This window comes from Numida meleagris, chromosome 2, assembly GCF_002078875.1.
Source record: "Numida meleagris isolate 19003 breed g44 Domestic line chromosome 2, NumMel1.0, whole genome shotgun sequence".
Classification (NCBI taxonomy): Eukaryota; Metazoa; Chordata; class Aves; order Galliformes; family Numididae; genus Numida; species Numida meleagris.
This window is the reverse complement of record NC_034410.1, coordinates 62448388-62471357: the sequence shown is the minus strand read 5'-3', so window position 1 is coordinate 62471357 and position 22970 is coordinate 62448388. Positions and strand designations below refer to the sequence as shown.

Below are 22970 nucleotides of genomic sequence, written 5' to 3'. Positions count from 1 at the left end.
TTCATTTCTCAGTCACTGTTCACATCTATGAGTTCCTTCAGCAGAGGAGCTCTTACAGTTTCTGGTGTTTAAAGCAACAGAGCTGCTGTAGGCACTGCTGCAATGCAAATAGTAGAGTTAGTTTGTATTTTTTTCTATGGTTTTGTTCCTGTATTGCAGGTTGAATACAGCACAGATACCTTGCCCAGAGCCAATTATGCTGAGAAGTCATGTGCTTCTCATGGGCTTTATTGGTAAAGGCGATAGGTACGTACTCTTCGAAAATCAAAATGATTCTTCTTGTTAGTAGCTTTCCACAAATGTTTATTAAGAACAAATCAGCTGAACCTTTGTGTTACATACTATTTCTCTAGGCCTCTGAAATTAACGTGTTGCTCTTACATGTGCATGCAAGCTGTAGAGATCTTTGCCAGCTACTGCAGCAGCCAGTCTGCATGATTCTGAAACATTAGCTATGTGCAAAACAACCAGAGAATAAGGGCTAGAAAGGCTTCCTTGTTTCATATGAAGATAGATTATCATCTCGTAGTGCAAACATTAATGTAGCACATCCCAACTTCTTAGCTGGTGTTGGAAACAAACTACAGTATCTTTGGCAAGCGTATATCAAGCTTTGCTGCCTTTCATGCTGATTTGCTCGACACACTGAATGAAACGATCAGCTACAGCAATTAACATATTTGCAGCTGGTATGAAGAAGAAGAGAAGTATTTACTTTCTATTATTTCTGTTGCAATTTTAAGGCCTGCCCCTCTGCTGAAGAACGCACAGTTATCTGACTCGAAGGTTCGGGAGCTGTACTCGCAAGTCATCCAGTACATGAGAAGAATGTACCAAGATGCCAGACTTGTTCATGCAGATCTCAGTGAATTCAATATGCTGTATGTTTTTAAACTTTGAATTGTGACATCTGAAATGTATGTGTTGGCAACCTCTTCGTATAAATTTAGAGAGTACTAACCTGCCTGTAAGGGATGGTGGAGTCCTTTTTGTGACTGTTTTTAATTTATCTAATTAATTATGTAGCTTTTAACCCAGATCTGAGATCGCTGTTTAAGAAAAAGAGAAAAAGAAAACTCCCACCCGATAGTGACAAACTAAGAATTAGTGAAAACATTAGTAAGGGAAATATGGTTAGGTAGCTGTGTCTATGTACATAATATTAAATGAATAATATATATATATCATAGAATCATAGAATAGCCTGGGTTGAAAAAGACCTTAAAGATCATCTGGTTTCAACCCCCCTGCTAAGTGCAGGGTTGCCAACCACTAGACCAGGCTGCCCAGAGCCACGTCCAGCCTGGCCTTGAATGTCTCCAGGGATGGGGCATCCACAACCTCCTTGGGCAACCTGTTCCAGTGCGTCACCACCCTCTGTGTGAAAAACTTCCTTCTAATATGTAACCTAAATCTCCCCTGTCTTAGTTTAAAACCATTCCCCCTTGTCTTATTGCTATCCATTCTTGTAAACCCAACTCCACACCACTCTGGCTCTAGTGTGTGAGATGCATGCTTGAGAAATATGTTACGTTTGTCTGCTGGTTCATAAGATGGAAGCATGCTTTGTTCCCTGTCCCTCAACAGTCTCCCACGTAAAAGTACTGGTATCAGTGCAGCCCTGCTTGTTTATCCACAGGTACCACGGTGGGGATGTGTACATCATTGATGTGTCTCAGGCAGTAGAACATGACCACCCGCATGCACTGGAGTTTCTGCGAAAGGATTGTGCCAATGTTAATGGTGAGCAGGCGGCACTTGAGTGCTTGTTCTGGTAGATGTTTTTGTGTCGGTGTTTACTTTGTGTCTGTGTTTGTTTTAAGAAGGTGAACTGTATTCTTTCTTATATTCTTTATGTATAACTCTGTCTAAAGAAGCTGTCTGCTCCCCTTCCTAGGTTCTTATGGGTTGTTCAAGGTACTGTCTTCTGTGCCAAGTTCAGTAGGCAGTGCAGCCTATTTTGCTAGAAATCATTTAATCTCAGATTCACAAGAGAAAGAAGAGGTCAGAGTGCTCGTCTGCAGCAGCATGCACCCTGGTCTTAGCTTCCCTTGCATTTGAAGGACTGTGCAGGCATACTGATCTGTGTCCTTCTGTGAGTGTAATCCACAGCTGGAATTCCTCAATTGGCAAGAAGTTTGTCGCAAAGTTCCTTTCGCTTGTTTGTCAGGTTGGCTTAGAAGATAAAGGCATAGAGTAATTTATTAGAGGTCATAGACTTGCTGTAGTACTTTGATTAACAGGATACCTTTATGGTATTTTTGGCTTAAAAATGTTATTTTCATGGGAGTGTACATATGTTATGCAAGAGACAAAGATGTTCTGGTAGGCTGTGTTTCTGCCTTTCCTTTTTTCTTCATGGTCCTCTCCATTACTCCCTTCCGACTCAGATATTTGCACCCTTGCTCTTTTTTTCATGCTTTTTGGCTTGTTTTCCCTAAATGCCATTGCCTCAGTGACTTGCAATGTTCTTGGTGGTTGTTTTTTTCTTTTTTTCTGCCACTGCAGCTTTCTCTATGTAGTTCTCTTACAAAGACTGTAAGAGACACCTTCTAGCTGTGGGCATTGCTAAGACTTGTGGTTCCATGAGCACGGAGAGCTGCCACCAAACTAAATTTTTTTGTTGTTTGTTCTATGATTAATTTCTCATGGGGGAGATATCTTCTGAGAACATTAGTAGGGAGCACTTACTGAGCACTCCTCAGTGTGTTTCACTGCTGTTTTTCAGTGCTGAAGCAAAACCTCTGAAATCATTTATATTTGACTCAAGAAAGCAATTCTGAGCATAGTAACTGAGAAAAAATCTGATATGTTAGTGTGTCCCACACATCTTTCCATTTAGGTGGGTTGTAAGCAGGCTGTACTGTTTCAGTGGATATCTCAGATGCTCTTTGACAGAAGTTTGAGGTGTGCATTCATTATTATTTGAAATACTTTTTTCATCTCAGCTACTGCAAATACTTACGTTTATCTTAAATTGTTTACTTCCTCCTCTTTATCCCCTACTCCATTCAGTTTGTCTGCTGCTGAAGTTGATTTGACTTTATATTTGCTCACTTTGATTCTTCTTTCAGTATTTATTGCTTTGGGAAAATTATGCTGTTCTGTTGTTGTAACGATCACTGCTGCATATATTGCACAACACTTACAGTTTTTGTCTCTCCCCTTTGACTCTTTATAGGCTTTTTCCAGAAGCACAATGTTGCAGTGATGACCGTGAGGGAACTGTTTGAGTTTATTACTGATCCTTCTATCACAAGTGAGAACATCGATGACTATCTATCAAAGGTAAGACCGCAGAGCATTGTTGCTTACGTAGGTAGACTTGAATGATAAACTCAGATCTAGTTCAAACCCCTTTGTTTTGTTTGCTCTATATCCTGCTGTTGAAGTTGACTGGTAAATGAGATGCTAGATGCTATGTAGATTTAAGCAGGGTGGGCTGAGTGGAGAAGGGAATGACTCAGAGCATTGTTATTCCAAAGCAGTCTTACTAGCCAAATGTAGTGACTGACAGGACATGCTCATTCTAGGAAGACGTAAACTTGCTCAGTGCTGCTAGCAGCAGCCACCCATTTCATGCGTGGTGGTCAATCCTCTGCTCGTGTTAAGTGTTTCTTTAAAAAAGGAGGAAGGAAAACTAAAAACAAACAAAAACCCCACAAACCAACCAGAAATGGTGGTCCTAATACCACTATGGCACAGGGTTTTCCAGATGTTGTGTTCTTTCCCTCATATTATAGAGGCTGAGTGAAGTTGAGCTGTACTTCGTTTCCCTTCACTTGCGCTCCTCCGACTCGCTCAGTGTGCCTGGTGGTGAGAAGAGCATATTTTAGGACTAGGCACTGCTCACTGTGTTCCCCTTCCTGTTGTCTCTTGCAGTAATGCTAGACCTTCTACAATTTGGTCTAGAAGGAGCTGCAAGCTTGATTTCCTCCAATTAATAAAGCAGATCTGCGGTTCTAAGTGTACTTTGCAGAAATGTTGGGTACCATTAGGTGTCGCTCAAGGCATTGCCATAGGGAAGGCTGGGCAGTTCTGTGTGAGACCAAAGTACAGGGAGAAATACAGATGGGAATGGTTAGTTGGATTAAACGATGCGATTCTAAAGAGTGATAACTGTATTGTTTTATATTTCTTTAGGCAATGGAAATAGCATCAAAAAGAACAGAGGAGGAAAGATCCAGTCAAGATAAAGTGGATGAGGAAGTAAGTGAGAATTTTTGCTCCTGCTATGAAATGAAAATTAGCCTGTCCTCTTCTGAACAATGAAAACTGTTCTATTTGGCAAAATGCACAGTTGATAAACAAAGCACTGTGATATTGATATGTCCTGAACTGCTTGAGATATGAAGGATCGAGGGATGCAGTGTTAAAAGTGTAAGAGATGTTGATCAGATGCTAAAAAGGCAAATGCTCAGTTACCTAAACTGGTATGTTTGCTTGTAGCTAGGTCCCTTGATGTACCTTCCAGTTCAGGTTTAGTTTAAAACAAACAGAAAAAACCCAACTAAGTGGAAATCTGATTGTGTCAATGTTTTTGGACTGGTGATACAGACCAGGAGAATTCACGTGATATTCAGATGAATGTACTGACCAAATTGCCTGTCTGCCATTGTTCCAGGTCTAATTCAGTTCTTCCACATACTGTTTCCCTCCCTTGCTTTTACATATAGTAGGAACCATCTCAAGTCTTTTCTGTTGGTATTTTTGAAAACTACTAATGTTCTGGAAAAGCTTGATGTAAAGATAAAACAATCTTAATTTTTTTTTTTGCAATCTTATCTGTCCATTTGAGAAGAGTTTAAAAACCAAAAAAATCACACACACAAAAACAAAAACAACCAACAACTTAGTGTTGGGCAGAGCTTATATCGGCGAGAACCTCTTTGTACTAGTTCATCCAGCATTTATCCTTGAAGTCTGTGTTGCTTGATATACCAAAGACTTTTCTCTTGGAGCTCTGTAGGTTTTACTGACTGCTTCTGGCTCAAGCTTGGCCAAGTAAAGACTTTTATTTCCAGAGATATCTTGAGCATGCAACTCCTTTTGAATTAGAGGGTCAATGCTAGTTCTTTGTTGTAACTGCTCTTTAGCAAACGATTTATTCCTTTGCACGTGCAAAGGTATTGTTCTGTAAGAGAGATGATTAAGTAATATCTAAGTTCAAGTTCCCTCTCAGACTTTTCACTTTGGCTAGGCCAGCTTGTACTACTTCTCTCAGAGAAGAACAGAGATGGTTTAGAGCATGCTCTTTGGAGTTAAGATCATAAAGTGAGCTTAATTTGCTCTAGGATTGAACTGATACTATGGAAGAGAGGAGTAAAATTCTTCAGTCTGATCTAGTAGTGATTTAAGTTTGCTGCAGCACAGTCTGAAAAAGATTGCCTGACAAATTTTTAAGTATGTTGTTGATGCTGCAGTTAGGTTCCTGCACCAGAATAGTACCGTAAAACCTTTCTTGAGTTGGAGTGTACGTTGAAGCAGGAATTATTACATAAAGACATTAAGTTATGACGGCACGTTTTAATGGAGTTGCCCCCTGAGGGCTTTGTAAACATAACAGTAGAAACATTAGGGAAAATTCTTAGAATACAAAAATCAGTTGAGAGGAAGTTGGAAGGATTGGAGAAGTTCCTACGTGACTGCTAGTAGTGATACTGACATAGGAACCTTATTAATGATGAGCTATCAACAGTGCATAGGTTGCATGTTAAAAATCTGCTCCAGCAAAATAAATAGTAATAACCTGCAGTTCAAATGCTGGTGCATGACTGTTGTGTTTGTTCTGAGCTTCTCTAAGCTATGAAATCCCTTGTGGTTGCTCTGTTAGTGATGTGTAATTAGTATGGAAGAACATCACAGAACTATAAATCAGTAAATCTGTTTTCCCTTTGCCTTGCTAGGTGTTTAAGAAGGCTTATATACCTCGAACTTTGACTGAAGTTAAAAACTATGAGAGAGATGTGGATATAATGATGAAATTGAAAGAAGAGGATTTGGCATTGTGTGTTCAGCAAGATAATGTGAGTATGTGTGTGTATATATATATAATATATAAATGTGAGAAATCATGAGGTGCTGCAATAAAAAAAAGAGGAAATATGAACTTTTCTTAGTAAAACCTCGTAGCAACAAACAAAAAAAACCTTGTTGCCATGGTGTGAAGTACTGAATCTAGTGTCATGCTTAAAATTATCTGGTTAGTACTGATGCTTATATTGCTATCTCTTATGAGACACTCACTTTCCTTGGGTAGAAAGATTTAAGACTTGCATTTTGGTAAATAACTTTCTTTCTGTGTCTCTGGGTGTAGATTCTCTACCAGACCGTGACAGGATTGAAGAAAGATTTGTCTGGTGTTCAGAAGGTGAGAGGGCCTCTTTGAAATCCTCCATTTTTGCCATTTTCATAAAGATAGTTAAAGGAGTACGGAGAATGCCCCATCTTGAAGCTGTGACCGTGGAAGAAGTGTAGCTGCAGTGTAGATGCTTGTGTTTGCTCTAAAGCCTAAGTATGGTGCCCCTGAGGTAGATTTTGGTATGATCCAACTGTAATTAAAAATTGGCTTTCATCTATGTTAGCAATTTGCTATATAACTTATGGAAATCAGTCTGGGAGTGCCAATACATCTGTGCTGTGAGCCCTAGCCTGAAAGATCCTGTGTCGTATATTCTAGATATCCTGATCTTGGTTTGCATTAACCTCTTTTTGACTCTTCTTGAGACTCAACGATAGCTGTAGTAGGAGAGGAGATAACACAAGCTTGCTCAAGGATTTCTCTGTAGAAGATTATAGAATTTTTTTTTTGTATATATATCTGTATATTTTACTCTTAGGCTCCAGAGTTTGGGTTTGAGATAAACTCCCTCTTGATACATCTTGCAGATTCCTGCACTTCTAGAAAAGAAGACAGATGAGTCAGAAACAGGTTCTGGTGATGATGGTGACAGTTCAGAGGACTCTGATTCAAGCTGTAAAGAGTCTCGACATCCCAAAGATCTTCCTGCTACAGTTACTATGGATAAAAAGGTCAGTTGGCCAGGAATTGTACATTTTTCCTACATCTGCCCATGTGACAGGAAAAATCTACACATAGTTCGTCTTGCTTCTAGTATGAAACAAGCTGTGGGCTTTTTGTGCTCGGAAGAGTGAGAGCAGAGAAAGCAAATTTCATTATGGATGCTTTATTAATGATGGTTTTTGTGTAGAGGAACATTATACCATAGCATTCTCTAGCCTAGACAAAGCTAAAAGAGAGGTCTCTGCAGAGAGCTTTAGGGCTATGCAAAGCAGAGCCTAGTGAAGCCTGGGTGGATCTTCAGTCCCTCTGGCTACCCTTGCGGGCTTTGGTGTGCAGGTTGGTGGACGTGGCTCCTTTAGAAGCACCTTTTGTCCAGGAAACTGAGACCACTTGATCTATGCAACTGGTGACTTGGTGACAATGTTTGTACTGCAGTGGCTTTTGTCATACTGTTGGTACAGACTGACTAGCTTTGCTGTGGGCAGAAGACTGAAAGCAGATGTGCAAGGCAAATGCGTTTTTCAGGTTTTGTTTTCCAAACTACAGAACGAATACCCTCAGTTTTTGTGAGGCTCTTCTGTGGAGTGTCGCCCATGGGTGAGAGCCTTTGTGGCAGCTTTCTAGGTGCTTTGCAAAAGAAAGATGAAACTTGTTAGGTTTAAGATACTAGAGTTGTGGGGTTTTGCTTGTTAGGTTTGTGGGTTTGTTTGTTTTTTTCTTTTCTCCCTTAGAAAATATAATAGATTTCAAATCCATGAAATGAAATGGCAGTGCTCTTTCAGATACTTTTTTGTACCAATCTAGAGCTGCTGCCTTTCAGATATGAAACAGAGGGGCCTTGGTCACTTCTCAACCTTATGGATAAGTCTTGACTGTCTAGCAGAAATTCCAGTGTATTGTAGTCACATAGCACCCTTTCTTACCAATCCTGATGATGATCTGGTTGCTCTGAGTTACCAGAAGTTACTGGATCAGTATTTTTGTTTGATGTGTTAAAACACATCCTACTGTAGCCCTATGGGTTGCAGAAAACTTGGATCAGGCTTTCAGTTGTAATCTTTGCTATAAATAGCATGAGTTGAGTACCTCTTGTTGCTTTTCTTCAAAGGTTGCATGAAAGTCAGGTTTTAACTAGTTTGAATTTTGTACTCTCATTACCAGTGTGCAGTTCCACCCCCACATTATACTTCCTCTTTCCTTTCCTCTCCCCACTCCCAAAGTTATTTTCATTATACTCCCATTTTTGATGTGATGTATTAATTAACTTAATGTAAAGATTGGTAGGCCCGCTCACAACCTCTTATTCCTGCTGGCTTTGTATGAATGGTGTTTTGGTTCTTTATAGGAGAGGAAAAAGATGGTTAAAGAAGCCCAAAGAGAAAAGAGAAAAACCAAAATCCCAAAGCATGTGAAGAAGCGGAGAGAAAAGACTGCAAAAATGAAGAAGGGCAAATAAAATCGGCTTTGGCTTGGGAAATGGACTGGTTTGTTTCTTGTTAACGAATCACCTTCTTTTATAATTAAAAATCCTTTATTTACGTACATACAGTAGTAACTGTGAGGGTGGTCTCGGTAACAACATGGTGTAATTGTTTGAACAGAATTTATGCCATGGCTTTTGCAACACGGAGGAATGAATTTAACACATCTGTGCTTTTTAAAATCCTATTCGTGTGCAGATTCAGCCTGCTGTTAAACTCGCATTGATTTGTTTGTAGGGTCTTAGTCTCCTGCCTTACTCTGCGTGCATACTGGTTCATTTTGCTGCAGAGCACTGGTTCGATTCAAACAGGTTTTTGGAGGAGGGGGAACAACAAAGATGGAAAAACTAATTCAAGTAAAGGCCCATGCTTCTGTACTGCGAAGGCAGCAACTTAAGCTAGCTGTCCTCTACAGGCTGTTGCGGTTATCTGCAGGTAACCTTGCTGCCTCTCTGTGCTTTCATCACCTTTTGATGTTATCTTGCTGAAAGCTGAGTTTCATGATCAGGGAGGCAACTTTCCTCACTGCCCTGTTCCCTTTTGAAGCAATCAGGCAGGCATACCTAAACAGACCAAAGCTGTGATATTTCTTCTGTTTCTGCATGGGGCAATGTTGCTCTTAAGGGTGGTAGGACACATGTTTTTGTAGACTGGTTAAGCGAGTATTTGACATCAAGATTGCGTTTGTTCAAATTCAAGACCCTCTGCATGGAAGATCTGTGGTGGGAGCTGTTTGTGGTGAGCCTCAGCTTACCAGCCCATGTAGGGAGGAGCTGGCAGAATTTGAATGATCCCCTTGTGTTACAGTAAAGATCCCATACTCAAAACAGGCCACCTTTTCTCTTGGCAACCACTTGAGCCACTGAGGATGACAGAAGCCTTGAGAGAGGTATCGCCCTTGTTCATCGATCATCTTTTCCTGCTGCCTACAGATTCAGAACTCCCTGTACCAGCACAGACAAAGGCTCTGATTTCAGTAAAAATCTTGATTTTTGTTTTGTTTTGTTTTGTTTTGTTTCCCTATTTTAAGGGTGGAGTTGATGCTCTGGGGATTACACTTACAGGACACACGCTGTTTGATGACAGAAGAAGGCTGTTCTCCATCAGCGGGTATCCAGTAATAATGGGCTGGCCGGAGGCAAGGTGAAGCTTTCTTCTCTGCTCCTCCCCTTCCACACCCATAAGAGATTGCGGGATGGTCACACGCAAAGACCGAGATGTTGGCCAATTGCACACATGGTTGCTCCACTAAGGAGCACGTTTTCTCAAGGAAATGTGGTCTGGTTGCACTCCTCAGCTTGACCTCTACAACCCCTTACATTCCTTTGACTAGAATTGTGGTCAGTGCTTCCAGACACCTCCCTCCTTTTCTCCCTGTCCCCACAGGGATTGATAGACTGTTATGTACAGTGTGCAGGTAAGTTTAGATGGGATTGCTGGAACGTGTTGGGAAGCAAGACTGGTTTTGCCTCAGCAAGTAGGGATGCTTGTTGGCAGACTGTGGAAAAACGCATGCATTTTGGAAAATGACGTGACATCAGGTGCAAGAAAGGTGACTAACTTGGTAGTGAAGGAAGAGAGAGGTATAAGACCTACACCCTCAGATGAGCAAGTACTGTTGATGGCCATTTTTCTTTTGCCAGGGGCTGAGGTCCTACTGACTCCATGGACGTATCTTCTTTTGCTTGCCATCATGGGAACTTGCATGGTGGCATAATCAGGCAATGTGGCCTTCATGATGGCTGCCATTAATATGGCTGGTTGTCTTCGTGGGTGCAAAAGGTTTTGTGCGCTTTGCCATTGAATCACATTGTATCAGTCATTCTTCCCTGCTGACAAACTGACATGGATAACATCCATGTTTCATTAAAGTGTATGCACTGGAAAGTGATGGGAGGAGGCTGGTGGTGGTGGCAGGGAGTTGTGTCCCATCTGTTGCTTTCCTCTAGCAAGGAGTTGTGCACTGGGCAAACTTCAGTGTGTTTTGTGAAGTAGGCCAAGCCTGAGTGGATCTCTAACAATCTCTGTGCACTCCAAGTTCAGGTAGGCCACCAGTGGACTTCTCTGCCAGAAAACTGGTTCGTGGCTGGCTGTGAGCATGGGGTTGCCAGACACAAAGGCAGCCCCATTTTCTTTGGGATTGAGTGCTCTGAAGATGAGGGGAAATACTGGATCTTGGTGTCGGGCCTGGAAGCTACTGACCCAGAGCGTGTGCCCCACTGAGGGCTTTTGCCTTCCTTACCTGAGGAAGCACTTCAGAAAATGGAGGCTGCTGTGATCAGGACTTGGGGGAAGAAGAACTGTCCCAACTCACATAGCCTTGTCTTTCCTCTAGGCCATGTGGCACAGCCTGATCAAGTTTGCCCTGCTCTAGCCATCCTGTACCATGAAGGGGGGCCTGAATCAGCCATTTAGGAGCATTGCTCGCAGCTGTGTGCAGCAGGACTGCTTGTGCAGGCTATGCAAAGCTGACTTTCTGCCTCAGGTGCTTTTCTCTAGGTATGTAGTCAAGGTGTTTGCAAAGCATCTGTGGAGGAGCATGCCAAAAGAGCCTGTGTTTTGCAAGTGCAGGTGACCTGAGGATAACTTACAGCTGGGTATGCATTTGTTGAGGTGGGCTGTGAGAGCATTTCATATGCCCTGGCTATTGCAGGCTTGAGGTGTGGAGAAGTGGAGCAGTCCGCAGGCGCTGGGTGCGCCAGGAACTCTTTGGGCAAGGCCCATGAGATGAGCCATCCTTCTGGTGACCCTTGTGGCAGGAAAAAGGCCATTAAAGATATGTTAGGGACATAACTAGCTAAAGATATCAGTCTGGTAGTAGGTGGAGTGGATGAGGAGGGCATGCATTTGTATCCTGTACTAAAGAAAAAGTTTTGAAGTTCAGAGTAGCTTAGGATATTCAGTTATGCTGTATGGACATCAGCGTATGATGAGGTAGGGTCTTCTTTCCTGAATAATAGGATCTGAAGAGGCCTACTTGCTTTGCGTTTGCCATAGCAACATATTTATAGCATGCCCTATCACTGTTACCTGTGCAGGTGGAGTATTGCTAGGGCAGGAATGCCAGTACCTGCTATAAGAACTGGGCCGCAAGCAGCTCAAGGTAATGCTGCTGCTTTATCCTTCCTCTTTTTCTTCCTCTCTCTTACCGAGGTTACTGATAGGGCTCTGGGATCTCCTGTGGGCTGTGGGAAGTATCACACCCCCGTGGTGCAACGTGAGCGGACAGACCGTGGGGAGGTTGGCCATGGGGTAACTGGTGGGCTGCGGCCGCTGCAGATGGCTGAGATGGGTTACAGCAGTGCTGAGGCTGATATGATAACTATCCCTTAGGCGGTGAGAATTCCTTTCTGTTGACCGCAAATCTGTTTCCCCTTCACTCCATTGCTCACAGGGTATTCAAGTGTCAAAATGCAGCATCCAGATGAGTTTCTTTTCCCCTTCTGAATGAAAACATCTGTACTGCTGTCACGACTTGAACTCAAGCTGCTTTGTCACCATGGCTTTGGGAACGCTTCTGTAAGCAGGACTATATATTGTCTGACATGTTTGTCAAAGCATGCGTGTTTTGTTATCTGCATTCTCCAAAAATGGATGGGAACCCAATTCTGTCAGGCAATCGGTATGAGTTTTTGCAGCTGCGAAAGAAACAGCATGGCTAACTATGAGCTGCTTTAACGCTCTTTTCTGGCTAAAATATCTGCCACCTATGAAATCAAAACACCCATATGTAAAATTTTCATTTGGAAAACCAGGTATGCTAATTTAAGAGAAGATTATAGCCTTGTTTGGGGAAGTGTGGTGAATAAGATGCAAAAAGCATTGTGTCTGACCAAATCCTAAGGCTGGTGTTTAGTTCTGGTCAGAACATGGACCCACAGGGCATGCTTTTTTTTGACCCCCGGCCTGATGCTGTGTGTGACATCAGCTACCACATGAGGAGGAGGTGGTGGCATCACCCATGGCCATCCCAAGATGGCTCAGCCCTGTGGTGTCAGTGCAGGAAGAAGCACAGCCAAGTTGTAGGAGCCTTGTGAGGAGAGACTGAGAGGGCCGAGGCTCCTCAGTTTGGACAGGAGAAAGCAAAAGAGCAAGATAAGAGGTTTAAGGAATGACAGAAACAGCAAAGAAAGCGAATGCTGAAGTGTTATTCACCAAACCCTACAATAGTAGTTACGGGGAACTTAACCTGGTGGAGAGTTGGTTTGAAGCAGGTAGAAGTGCTTTTCATGGGACAGCCCACAGCAGGGAAGGTAAGCAGAGGCTGAAAATCAGCTCTCTAATCTGAGGTACCATTAACTTATTTAACTTTGTATTTTTAAACAGACTGAACATGTGAAAGGCGTCGGGTTCTCGGACACGAGTCAGATACTTGGAAAGATGCATTTCTTGGAATTTGCAGCCAAAAGCTTTAGTGATATCTGAAAGCATACGTACGTACAGTGGAAGTATTTACAACTGTACTATCAAAGACAAAAACATAAAAAAGCCATTAGTTCTATCGTAGGACATTCCAGAGCAGTCTCATCTGCCAGTGACTGAGCCTCCGTGGGAGGGGAGGAGTAGGGAAGAAATACTCTCAGCAGGTGTCTTCTGTTCCATAAAAGTTGATCTGTGAGGTGTCCGAGTTCTCTTTCCTTTTTTTCCCCACTCCATCCATCTTCCTAAAACGCTGTACAGCCAATTTGCCCTCTGAGCTGTTGTCGTCAGACTTCATCTCGGTTCTGAGGAGTGTGCCAGTTGTTCAGTCTGATATTGATTTATTGCTTCTCCCGCACTATGGGTCTTACAATATGTAGCAACAGAAGGACTGGGAGGTGGAGGCTTGTGGATTTGTTTTCTCTGTGGTGAAGCCAGTAGAACCAGCTTTGCACTTAAGGAGTGGCTGCGTAGAGGGTTTTCTTTTCGTTTCTGTGCTGAAATATTTGGATTAAACAATGCAAAACTAGCTGTGGCAGGCCTCTGGAGCTCAGGCACACGCTTGCTTTTGGCATGTGTGCTCAGACAAGAGTCGCAGCGATGGTCCCTTAAAATAGAAAAGAAGTGAGGCCGCTGTTTTCGGAGGACCAATGTGTCCTGCAGCTTTTGTTCACAGCCACTTGAGATGCTATTGATGTATGGCTGCAGAGGCAGGAGAAGGATTCCACAAACATTCCGTTACTTTATTTAGGAATGGGATGCTGTAAATATGAGGCACCGATACAGAACATGGCGAGTGCTTCTTCTCAGCATATCTTTAATCCTGTAGGATGCTCCCTGGGTGTGCTCGCAGAATGGTGAGAGACCACAGGGGCTGGGAAGTGTGCAGGGGTCTTCTCTCTGTTTACATGGAATTGCCTGTCTCTTGCTTTGCAGGGAAAGCATTTGGACACTCAGTGAGTGGGGCGGCACTCAAGAAACAGTTTTGTCACTTTTAATGAACTTTAAAATGTTGTTTGGTAAAGAGTTAAGTGCAATAAGCTGAATGAGAACTCATTTCTGAGTTTCTGTGGCATTGCTGTAAAAAATAAATCCATAAATCTGTAACTGGCTATCTTTACAGTTGTAATTTTGGTCCTGAAACACTGATAGACTTGGGAAGCAGAACCACTGACCTCTACTTTAGCGTCTCATGACTTTCCTTGTCTTGACGTGATCTTATTTTCTTTGTGCTCATTTTCATGTCCTCTAGAGGGAGAAGTAAGTTGCTCAGACTTTTGGAAAGTCTGCTAAGAATGCATTAGTGTATGAACAGTGCTAATGATGTTCCTGTAAATTTTGGTAGATCTGCACGTGGCACCTAAGCTGCTTAGTTCTCCTGAATTTGTAGTTCCTGGGCAAAGTGCTACTCCCTCAGAGGTAACAGGGGCATAATTTGTTCTGGGCCAGGCAGGGCTCCAGCTGGTATTAATGATGGATTTAGGATGAGATTGCAGGCTGCACATGACAAACACCAAGGAGACTTTTTCCTGCGTGTATGAAGACCTGTGGTGAGAACCAAAAACATCCTAAGGATTCAACTCTGCAGCTGTTCAAACTTGGGGGCATAAACTGCAAACTTAGGTAGTGCAATTGACAGTAACTGCTTTCCCATAAGAACTAGTTGTAAGCACAGTTTAAGTAGTTGACAGCTGTTATTTTTCTTCCCCTATGACTGCTTATTTTCTAAGGGCAGGAATAAGGACAAACTTGGCCTTTCTTCGTGGCATGCAACAACCTGCTCCCTATCTCTGCAGCCTGTGTGGACCTGTAAGCTCTCCTAAGCAAGAATGTGAACATTAGACCTAGCCTACAGCACTAGATTTAAGATCCTCTCTAACCTAGCCTGGAGATCCATGTCTGCTTTGGAGCTCAGAGGCCACGAGGCTGGGATTGTTGAGCAGGAGGGGCTGCTGGCAGCGTTGCTTGGTGTTTGAGTTTTGTTGTGTATTTTGGTTCTGGATTGGTGGGCTTTATTAGTTGTTTTCTGTTAAGATATCTGGTTATATTGGCCTGCTGCAGAGCAGGATGTCAGGTGGGCCATGGCCCTTCTTCTGGTATGAGTGCTGGGCTAAGGGAGAGGTGGGGATATGAGAACAGAAAGCTTGGCCCGTGGCTACTGGAGGACACTTGAAGCCAAAGGGTTTACTTGGCATTCCTTCTCTTAAGCCCTGCTTTTCACCTCCCTTTGCCTAATCTGACCCCTGACTCTTACAGCTTGACATGAGCACCATGCTCGAGTCAGGGAGGTGCTGCAGACCATTACCAGCACTTCGGCTGGGGATCTTGACAGCAAGTCTGAAACGATTTCTTTATGGATTCTTCACCATGTAATTTGGTGTCTGTGAGGTATATGAGTTAAAGTTACATTGGCAAGGTTGCTGTTACCCTATAAATAGTCCAAGCAGGTTGGAGTCAAGATTTGGAGAGGGATGGCTAAGTAAGCAGGCTTCTCACTAGGTCTGAGGATGAAGTGTTGAGGTGAGGTCAGATATGTAAAGTTTTTTTGAGTAATGTTTCCTCCGAGGTGGCAAGCATTCCAGTTTTGGTGTGCGTGCTGATTTTTTTGGGATACCTGGATCTTGCGGAGCTGTGAGTTGGCAGGACTAGATAAAGGTGGATGCTAACTAAAAATGCACAGCACGGGGTTTGACTGTCTCTGTTCCATTCTTTCTCATTTGTGTGCTTAGGATAAGATGTTGCTTTTGATGCTCTTATGCTACTGGTTAGAATAGAAACCTGAGGAGTTGTTTGTCCTCTGTCTTCACCCAGCTTCTCATTCTGCAATCCTCTGGTGTGCCTGAGCTTGCGGAGCATGAGTGTGCATGCGTTGCAGAGTGTTAGGTCTCTTCGGGCTACAAACTAGCCTTGACGTGGACTTGAGAGCTACTACTGTGGATAGTAGACCTCAGGTCTATCAGATATTTGGGTCCTCGAGGGAATGTAAGGAGGCAAAATCATAATGCATGGAAACACACTGTTTGTGTAACTTTTTCTGATGTAATAGTGGTGAATATGAAAAATGGTTGTTCTTTGGAGGTGGTGATAACTTAAATGATGGAGCAAGTCTGGATGAGCAAAGCTAGCAAGGGAAAGAGCAGATGAAGAGTAGGGGCTGTCATCTGGTGATTCTCCAGCACCTTCTGCACCGTCCCTTGTTCTGGATGCTGTCACTGGTCTGTCTGCCAGTTGTCCTTCCTTGCTGGTCCTTCCTTGCTTGCTCCTTACCATCCCCATAGACTGAACACAAACTATGTAAGAGGCAAACCAAAGACACAGCAGGGAGAGCAGGATATACTTTTCCAGGGCAGTTTTGACTTGTTTGAGAAGCCACTCCCTGTGGGGCTATGTGGCTGAGTTGGCAGATTTGCAGCGACTTGCCTCCATGACGTTAGGAGCATCAGTGCAACACAGGGTGCTGTTCATTGTTGGGTATTGGTAGGGACCAGACCAAGGGCTTAATCCTGCTAAAAGCTTAACTCCTAGTGCAACTGATGGGAGCTGAGAGATGGGAGGATTAAAATGGAGCTGAAGAATTCCTATCTGAGCAGGGGTGAGGGACATGTTTCTTGTGGACGTCACACTTCTGATGTTCTATTACATTAGTAGTAGTGCAAGAGAAAACAAGTAGTTTCTTCAGAGTTGTTTTTAAGAAACTTAAAAGAGGAACAGTTCTGAAGTGTCAGTGATGTGGCTTTATTTTGCCAATTATTATTACTACTTACAGCATTGGAAAGGACTGTAAAGGAAGAAAATGCCATATTTATAATGTTCTCTTTAAATCTCTTGCATTAAGATAAACTCCAGCATTACATACATCACAGATGATCTATATAATCTGTGAGATCATCGCAGAGAAAAGCTAGTTTTTTTCTTTTTTACCTGAAGTCAACCAAACTCTGCTCTGCAATGGAGCCACTTCTCTTTATTTAGTTTTTTAAAGGGCAAAAATTGTTACTGTAGGGAGTCACAAACCAAATTGAATTTGTCTTCATTCATGGCTTTCCAAGTATTTAGGTGAATTAAAAACTTTCCGAAGCTTTTGTTGTACTAAGGGACGTGGTTTAGTGGGGAAATTTGGTGGTAGGTGGAGGGTTGGGCTAGATGATCTTGGAGGTCTCTTCCAACCTTGGTGATTCTATGATTAGCAAGCCCTTGTCAGACATGTTGTATGAGCTTATTTCCCCTCCCACCAGTGAGCCAGGAACTCCCTCTCATCTTTTTCATTTGGGGAAACCAGTAGCAATGCCCAAAGACGCTACTGCTAAGTGATTTGCGGTTAAAGAGAAGTGAGATGTCAGCTTTCTGTGACCAACCCGTGTAATTGGTGGACTCCCTCTAAAAGAGCCAGAATACCCTGTGGCTGACTGTGCATTGCACTGTGTAGAATTAAAGGATTCCTGTTTGTATTGGATCAACAATACCTGTACTGTTTGCTTTGAAGCATGTGTAATGAGTGCATTTTATTGATGGTGAGCCTGGGTGGTGTGCTGTTCTCTTGCTTTGAGATGCTGGAAGTATTACAGATGGGAACTGAGAGTAATGAAATGGGTTTGGTGGTGAGGCTTAAGTGAAAAGAAAACATATTTTCATCGAGGCTTGAAAGTACCTGCTATTGGCGCTGAATTCTGGGCAGCCAGGAGAAACTATCCCATGGTTTGTGCAGAAGGGAAAGAGGACAAGTGAGAGAGGAAATAATCTGGCACAAGCAGGATGCTTCAACATAAAGGTGGAGTTTACATAGAGCTGTCAGTGTGCACTGTGCTATCAGCCACGTGTGCCTTGGGTAAAAATGCACGATAAGGGTACGTTCAGACTTGAGCCAACTCCTTGCTGCTGCTTTTTGCTATCTCATAGTTATGTCAGTCAGGACAGTGAAGAGATGTTCCCTGAAGTTCCCTGACCAGTGTGGCAGCTCTTGCAAAAGCCTGAAGATGGTGATGACTTCTGGCAGCTTGCTTCATACATAAGGGGCAGCACAGGCAAAAGATGAAAAGATTTCAGTGGGAAGCTAATAACAAGCTTGTTTTGATGTGCTTGTTAGGAGTGGTTTTACCATAGCAGCACAGGGAGCAATTGTTTGCTGATGTAACGGAGTCCACCAGAGGTGTGTGCATGGGCAGCACGATGCCCTTCAATTTATGCTGTAAAGACTCCTGGGGTAGCTGTAGCCTTGCATCTCAGGGGAGATTCAGGTTGGGTATTGGGAAAAATTTATTCTCAGAAAGTGTGCTGAGGCATTGGAACGGGCTGCCCAGGGAGGTGGTGGAGTCACTGTCCCTGGAGGTGTTCAAGAACCGTATGGATGTGGCGCTGAGAGGCATGGTTAGTGGGCATGGTGGGGATGGGTTGGCGGTTCCAATAGGTGATCTTAGTGGTCTTTTCCAACCTTAATGATTCTGTGATCACGCTGCAACTCCCAAGCTACAGAGTCTGGCTGCATAAGGCATGGTGATTGAGTTACCTGTGTTTTGGGTGGGTCTATGATGCCTCCAGATGTCTACATTCATACAATTTTTGGCTGTTGGGTCAGGGATGATGATGCTGTATTGGTGTGTTTGGAAGAAGTTGCAGAGTGCTTCCAGCCTTTGCCAATGATAAGACCCAAAATCTGAGTGAAACAAATGGCTAGGTGGCGTGGGTAGGAGCAGTCGCATGGTTTGGGGCTGCAAAGTGACCTCTGGAACAGTGTACTCACAGGCCCAGTTGAGGAGCTGCCAGCATTTTTGGAGAGGTGAATGTAAGGGAGATGTTTAGAGGAGGATGGATGGATGGATTGACTGATGCCTGGAATCTCCTTCTCAAGGGGAGGACTTACAACTCTTGCAGGTAGGAGATGGACAACTGCAAAGGAAGTGCTTCCTCTGCTGTTTCCAACTGGGCACTCTTCCGCATCCCTCTTGTAAGTTACAGTGAAACCCATACAAATGCTACTGGCCAAATTCTCTTCTCAGTTACACCCATGCAGCCTTCCTGAAGTCAGCAGTTGTCTGTTTTGCAACCATCACCTGATGCAATAACTTGAGGGCTGCGTATCTGGAAGGTTTAAGTCGTGCTTGCATTCTCAGCTCCGTGACAGCGAACGATGTCTGACGTGAAATTGTTGCTGCCTGAGTAACTGGTGAGGAATAATTAAGGTCAGTGGCGTTGCACAGCAGGAGCTCACAGGGCTGGGCTGGCGATGTTCCTCCTCCTCCTCCAGTCCCTGTAAGTGCAGTGGGGCCCAGGACAGGCTGACCCTGGCTCTCCCTTGGGCTGGAATGCCACTTTCCCACATCAGACACTCCCTGCGCTAATTACACCCTTCTTAGACTCGCCCTTCAGCAATTACTTGTCTAAGCCCTGCCTCAAGCTGACATCACTGGAAAGTCCAATAAAAATACAGCAAGCTTTCAAACCATCCCAGGAAAGCAGAATGGTGTATTAGTAGCAGTAGTATTTCAATGCAGCTGTTTGCTGCTGATTTGCTTAGCCTTATCTCATAATAGGAAGAGTTTGGGCTCCCTCCTGGCAAATGGCCTCCAGGGTCAGTGAAGTCCTCGTCTCTTCTTCAGTGACATGTTTGGCTCAAAGCTCTTTGCAGCGGCTCCCTTCTTTGCCTCTCTTTAACTCTTCTATGCAGTATCAAATGCTTTCTTTTGGAGGCCCAATCCTGAGCTTCTCAAACCTCAAGATACCAGACATCCCTATTAAGTCACTGATCGTCATCTTTGTTGTTCCTCAGTGTACGTCACCAGATGTACAACGTACATCACCAGCGTGCATCTGGTGCTTATGGGTTGATGGTTGGACTAGGTGACCCTAGAGGTCTTTTCCAACCTTAATGATTCTATGATCCATATTCCCCTTTATTTTTTATGTTTATTTCAAGGTTGATCACCTCTTTAAGACCCTAAAGGTATTTTCAGAACTTGCATTTGCTCAGGAAGAAAGGAAAGCAAATGGCAACTTGCCGTTTACATTTTTTTTTTTTCAGTAATACAACTTCAAACAATTCCATGAATTCTCTGAGGACAGAATTATCACATCTTCTTTTTTGTTATAGGTGAAGCTGAAAAATCGGACCTGAATCAGAGCAAATAGACTTATTTTCTTTTTTCCCCCTCCATTATGATCCTGTCTTAACTGGCATACAGCTCATCCCATGACATCAGAGTTGGTTTGTTTTTCAAAAAAAGTTCCTGCTTTGCATGGAAACAGGAGGACAGAAAATAACTTTCCAACTAAATAATAAGAAAGGAAACTACTTGCGCGCACCCACAGCCAACAAAGGTAATTGGAAATTTTTGCAGGCCAGGATTCCTGTTCTGTAACACCTGATGATGGAAGCATGAGGCTTTGCAGTTGTAAACATAATTTCTTTCCACCCTGCTTGGCAGTCGTATTCATTTTTTGGGCGTAACCCTTTCATATGCACAGCTGCGCGCCCCATTCCCACAGCCAGGCATGCCGGGTAAACCTTTTGATCTCGCATTCTGGCCTTCTATTGCTTGTGTTGTGTTTATTGCAGCTTCTTAAAACTCCTCCAGACCTGGGTGTGATGGGTGATCCTCGAGGAGCTGCCCTCCCTCCAGATCTCTCTGATTATATGGAGCTGATGGTTTCTCCCTGACAGGTGCAGGCAAGCTGATCCAGAAAACAGAACAAGTCGTTTTTGTAAAGCACAGCTCACCTGGGGTTGCGCCTCTGCTGTTGTGCTCAGATCGGGAGAGCAGAGGCTTTGCTCCAAAGCATCCAAAGCATCGACTCCCAGTTTTGCCTCTGGTACCATCACTTCTTTGAATCCCAAATTGCTGCCCTTGTGCTTGCTCTTGCTGTTTGGTACCAACGATGGCTGTTCCTCCAGAAACCGGGAGCACAAATTGGAGCAGCCCTTGCAATGTGTTTTTACCTTTTTGCTTCTTTGGGGTATTGCTATGTTTTGTTTTTTTTTTTTCTTTTTTTCACAGCATGCAGCAGGCTCTGCAGAAGGTGTTTCCATTAAAGTTAAGCTATTTGCACGCTGAAAGCTCTGGTCGAGATAAATCCCCGTGTCGTGCCCTGATGCAGGAGGTGCTGCTGGGCTGTCCTGCAGCTCCCCGGCCCTCGGCTGGCAGGCAATGTGCAGGCATTCTGCCTGTCTGCAAAACACCACATGGAAAAACAACTGCCTGCGTTTTGCTCTGATTTGACTAGTGTGAAAACCAGCTACAGACCTTGGGCTCCCTGCAGATCATGGTGTGTTGCCTTGCTGTTGCAGCACGGCTGCGATCAAGAAGAGCAGATGCTCTGAAAGGACAAATGCTCTTCTCCATTCCTTGTGGTTTGATACTGGGGAAACTCTTTAATTTTTGGGGTGCTGCACATGTGCTCAGATCAGTTTCATGGAAGCGTCAGAGCTGTGGTGCAGGACGCTGAGCTGTCTGATATTGTGTTTCCCATTTGTGCACGTGTATTGGCCAAGCGTTGGTCTCTGATAAGATGACATGAAGCCATTCTCTGCATATGTGATTTGTGAAGCCATGTGAAAAAACACTTTTTAAAAATTTGCATGTACTTTCAAGATTTTTATGTAATTGGGAGCATGGTGCTTTCTGTGTTTCTGGGTTTGCATGCATCAGTTGAAGCTGCACCTCTCAGAAATACAGTGTGGATTATTTCTCTTTTTGTGAGGGAGGAAAAAACAAATCATGTTGCTAATCCACCATGTGATGCCTGAGGAGTTGGGGTTGAATCTTACTCCGAGAGGCGATGATATACAAAGCCCATGCGTCAGCTCAGCTACTTTTTAATCTCTGTTCCGTGATTTGTCTGTGCTCAGCAGCTTTCTTCTGGCTGCAGCAGGAGCCAGCGCAGCGCTGGGGGCACAGGCGTCACCCAAGCTGCCTCTGCTGATGAAACTGAAGCTGCTTCCCGAGCGTTCGTGTCCCGTGTGCTGCTGGGTGAGCCCGCTGTGCAGCTGGGGCCAAGCTGGGTGTCTGCAAGTGATTTACGGTGCTCGGAGCTGCAGCTGCTTGGTGTACGGCAGCGGCTCTGCCACCAGCGCTGTCAGCCGTCACCACCACCAGTCAGGCTGAGAACAAAGTGGAAGAAAAGGAGATCATTTTTCTTATGGTACTCCTTGGTAGCTTTTTCCATTTATTATTTTATTGAAAGATGGAGGGCTTTGACTCTCCAGCACATCTGAGCTCCGCTCTTTCCTGGTGGTTTCCTTTTGAGAGTGAGTTACTGGGAGCTGATGGGAGGAATCGCAGGGGGCTGCTGTTTTAAAGCCCATGCAAGGAATTCCAAAATGTGAATACAAAAATCTATTCTTGGGAGAGCTCAGGCCTGGATTAACAGAGGAGGTTCATTAGGATACGTTTGATCCTGATGATTTGAAGGCAGCAGTCCTGCAGTTTGTGTACAGGAAAACCCTGAAGAAACAGTAACGTCAGAGTAGGAATCCTGTCTCCTTTCCCCCGTGCTTTCTCTTAGTTATCTGAAATGCCCCCCCTCCCTGAAAGGAGGTTATGGCAAGGTGGGGGTCGGCCTCTTTTCCCAGGTAACTAGTGATAGGATGAGCGGTAATGGCCTCAAGTTGCACCAGGGAAGATTCAGGTTGGATACTGGGAACAATCTCTTCTCAGAGCGGTGAGGCACTGGCACAGGCTGTTCAGGGAGGTGGTGTTGTCACCATCCCTGGAGGTGTTCAAGAACTGTGAGGATGTGGCACTGAGGGACATGGGTTAGAGGGCATGGTGGGGATGGGTTGGCGGTTGGACTTGTTGATCTCAGTGATCTCTTCTAACCTTAATGATTCTGTGAGTCTATAAGTGAATCAGGAAGGTTTAAGCCATTGCGACGCTTGTTGGTGATGGAGCGTGTCTGTGTAAATACACATCAAACCAGTACTTGGTATCAACATTACTAAGGTTCCTGAAAGTTTTACTTAACGAAAACTTAAATAGTATTAGTTGCTTGATGAAGAAAGGTGTCACAGGAAGATACAGGCTATCATCCACAAATATTAAAGCAGGGATGAAAGC

General features: G+C 43.9%; 1 protein-coding gene across 4 annotated transcripts in view; it reads left to right on the top strand.

Moving 5' to 3' along the window:
• RIOK1 (RIO kinase 1) overlaps positions 1–22970 on the top strand; it is a 46366-nt gene that overhangs the window by 6477 nt on the left and 16919 nt on the right. For 2 of the 4 annotated variants that reach the window (XR_002435188.1, XR_002435187.1), the window contains exons 9-17: positions 160–246; positions 744–881; positions 1640–1743; positions 3182–3288; positions 4144–4209; positions 5907–6026; positions 6317–6370; positions 6889–7032; positions 9536–9648. Coding sequence is in view for 1 of the 4 variants with exons in the window: in XM_021387049.1 (XP_021242724.1) it covers positions 160–246; positions 744–881; positions 1640–1743; positions 3182–3288; positions 4144–4209; positions 5907–6026; positions 6317–6370; positions 6889–7032; positions 8370–8480 (931 nt within the window). In the remaining 3 variants the exon portion in view is untranslated. Of the gene's footprint in view, positions 1–159; positions 247–743; positions 882–1639; positions 1744–3181; positions 3289–4143; positions 4210–5906; positions 6027–6316; positions 6371–6888; positions 7033–8369; positions 8569–9535; positions 13782–22970 lie in introns of those variants that run through there. The other 2 variants (XR_002435189.1, XM_021387049.1) reach the window with 2 other exon arrangements.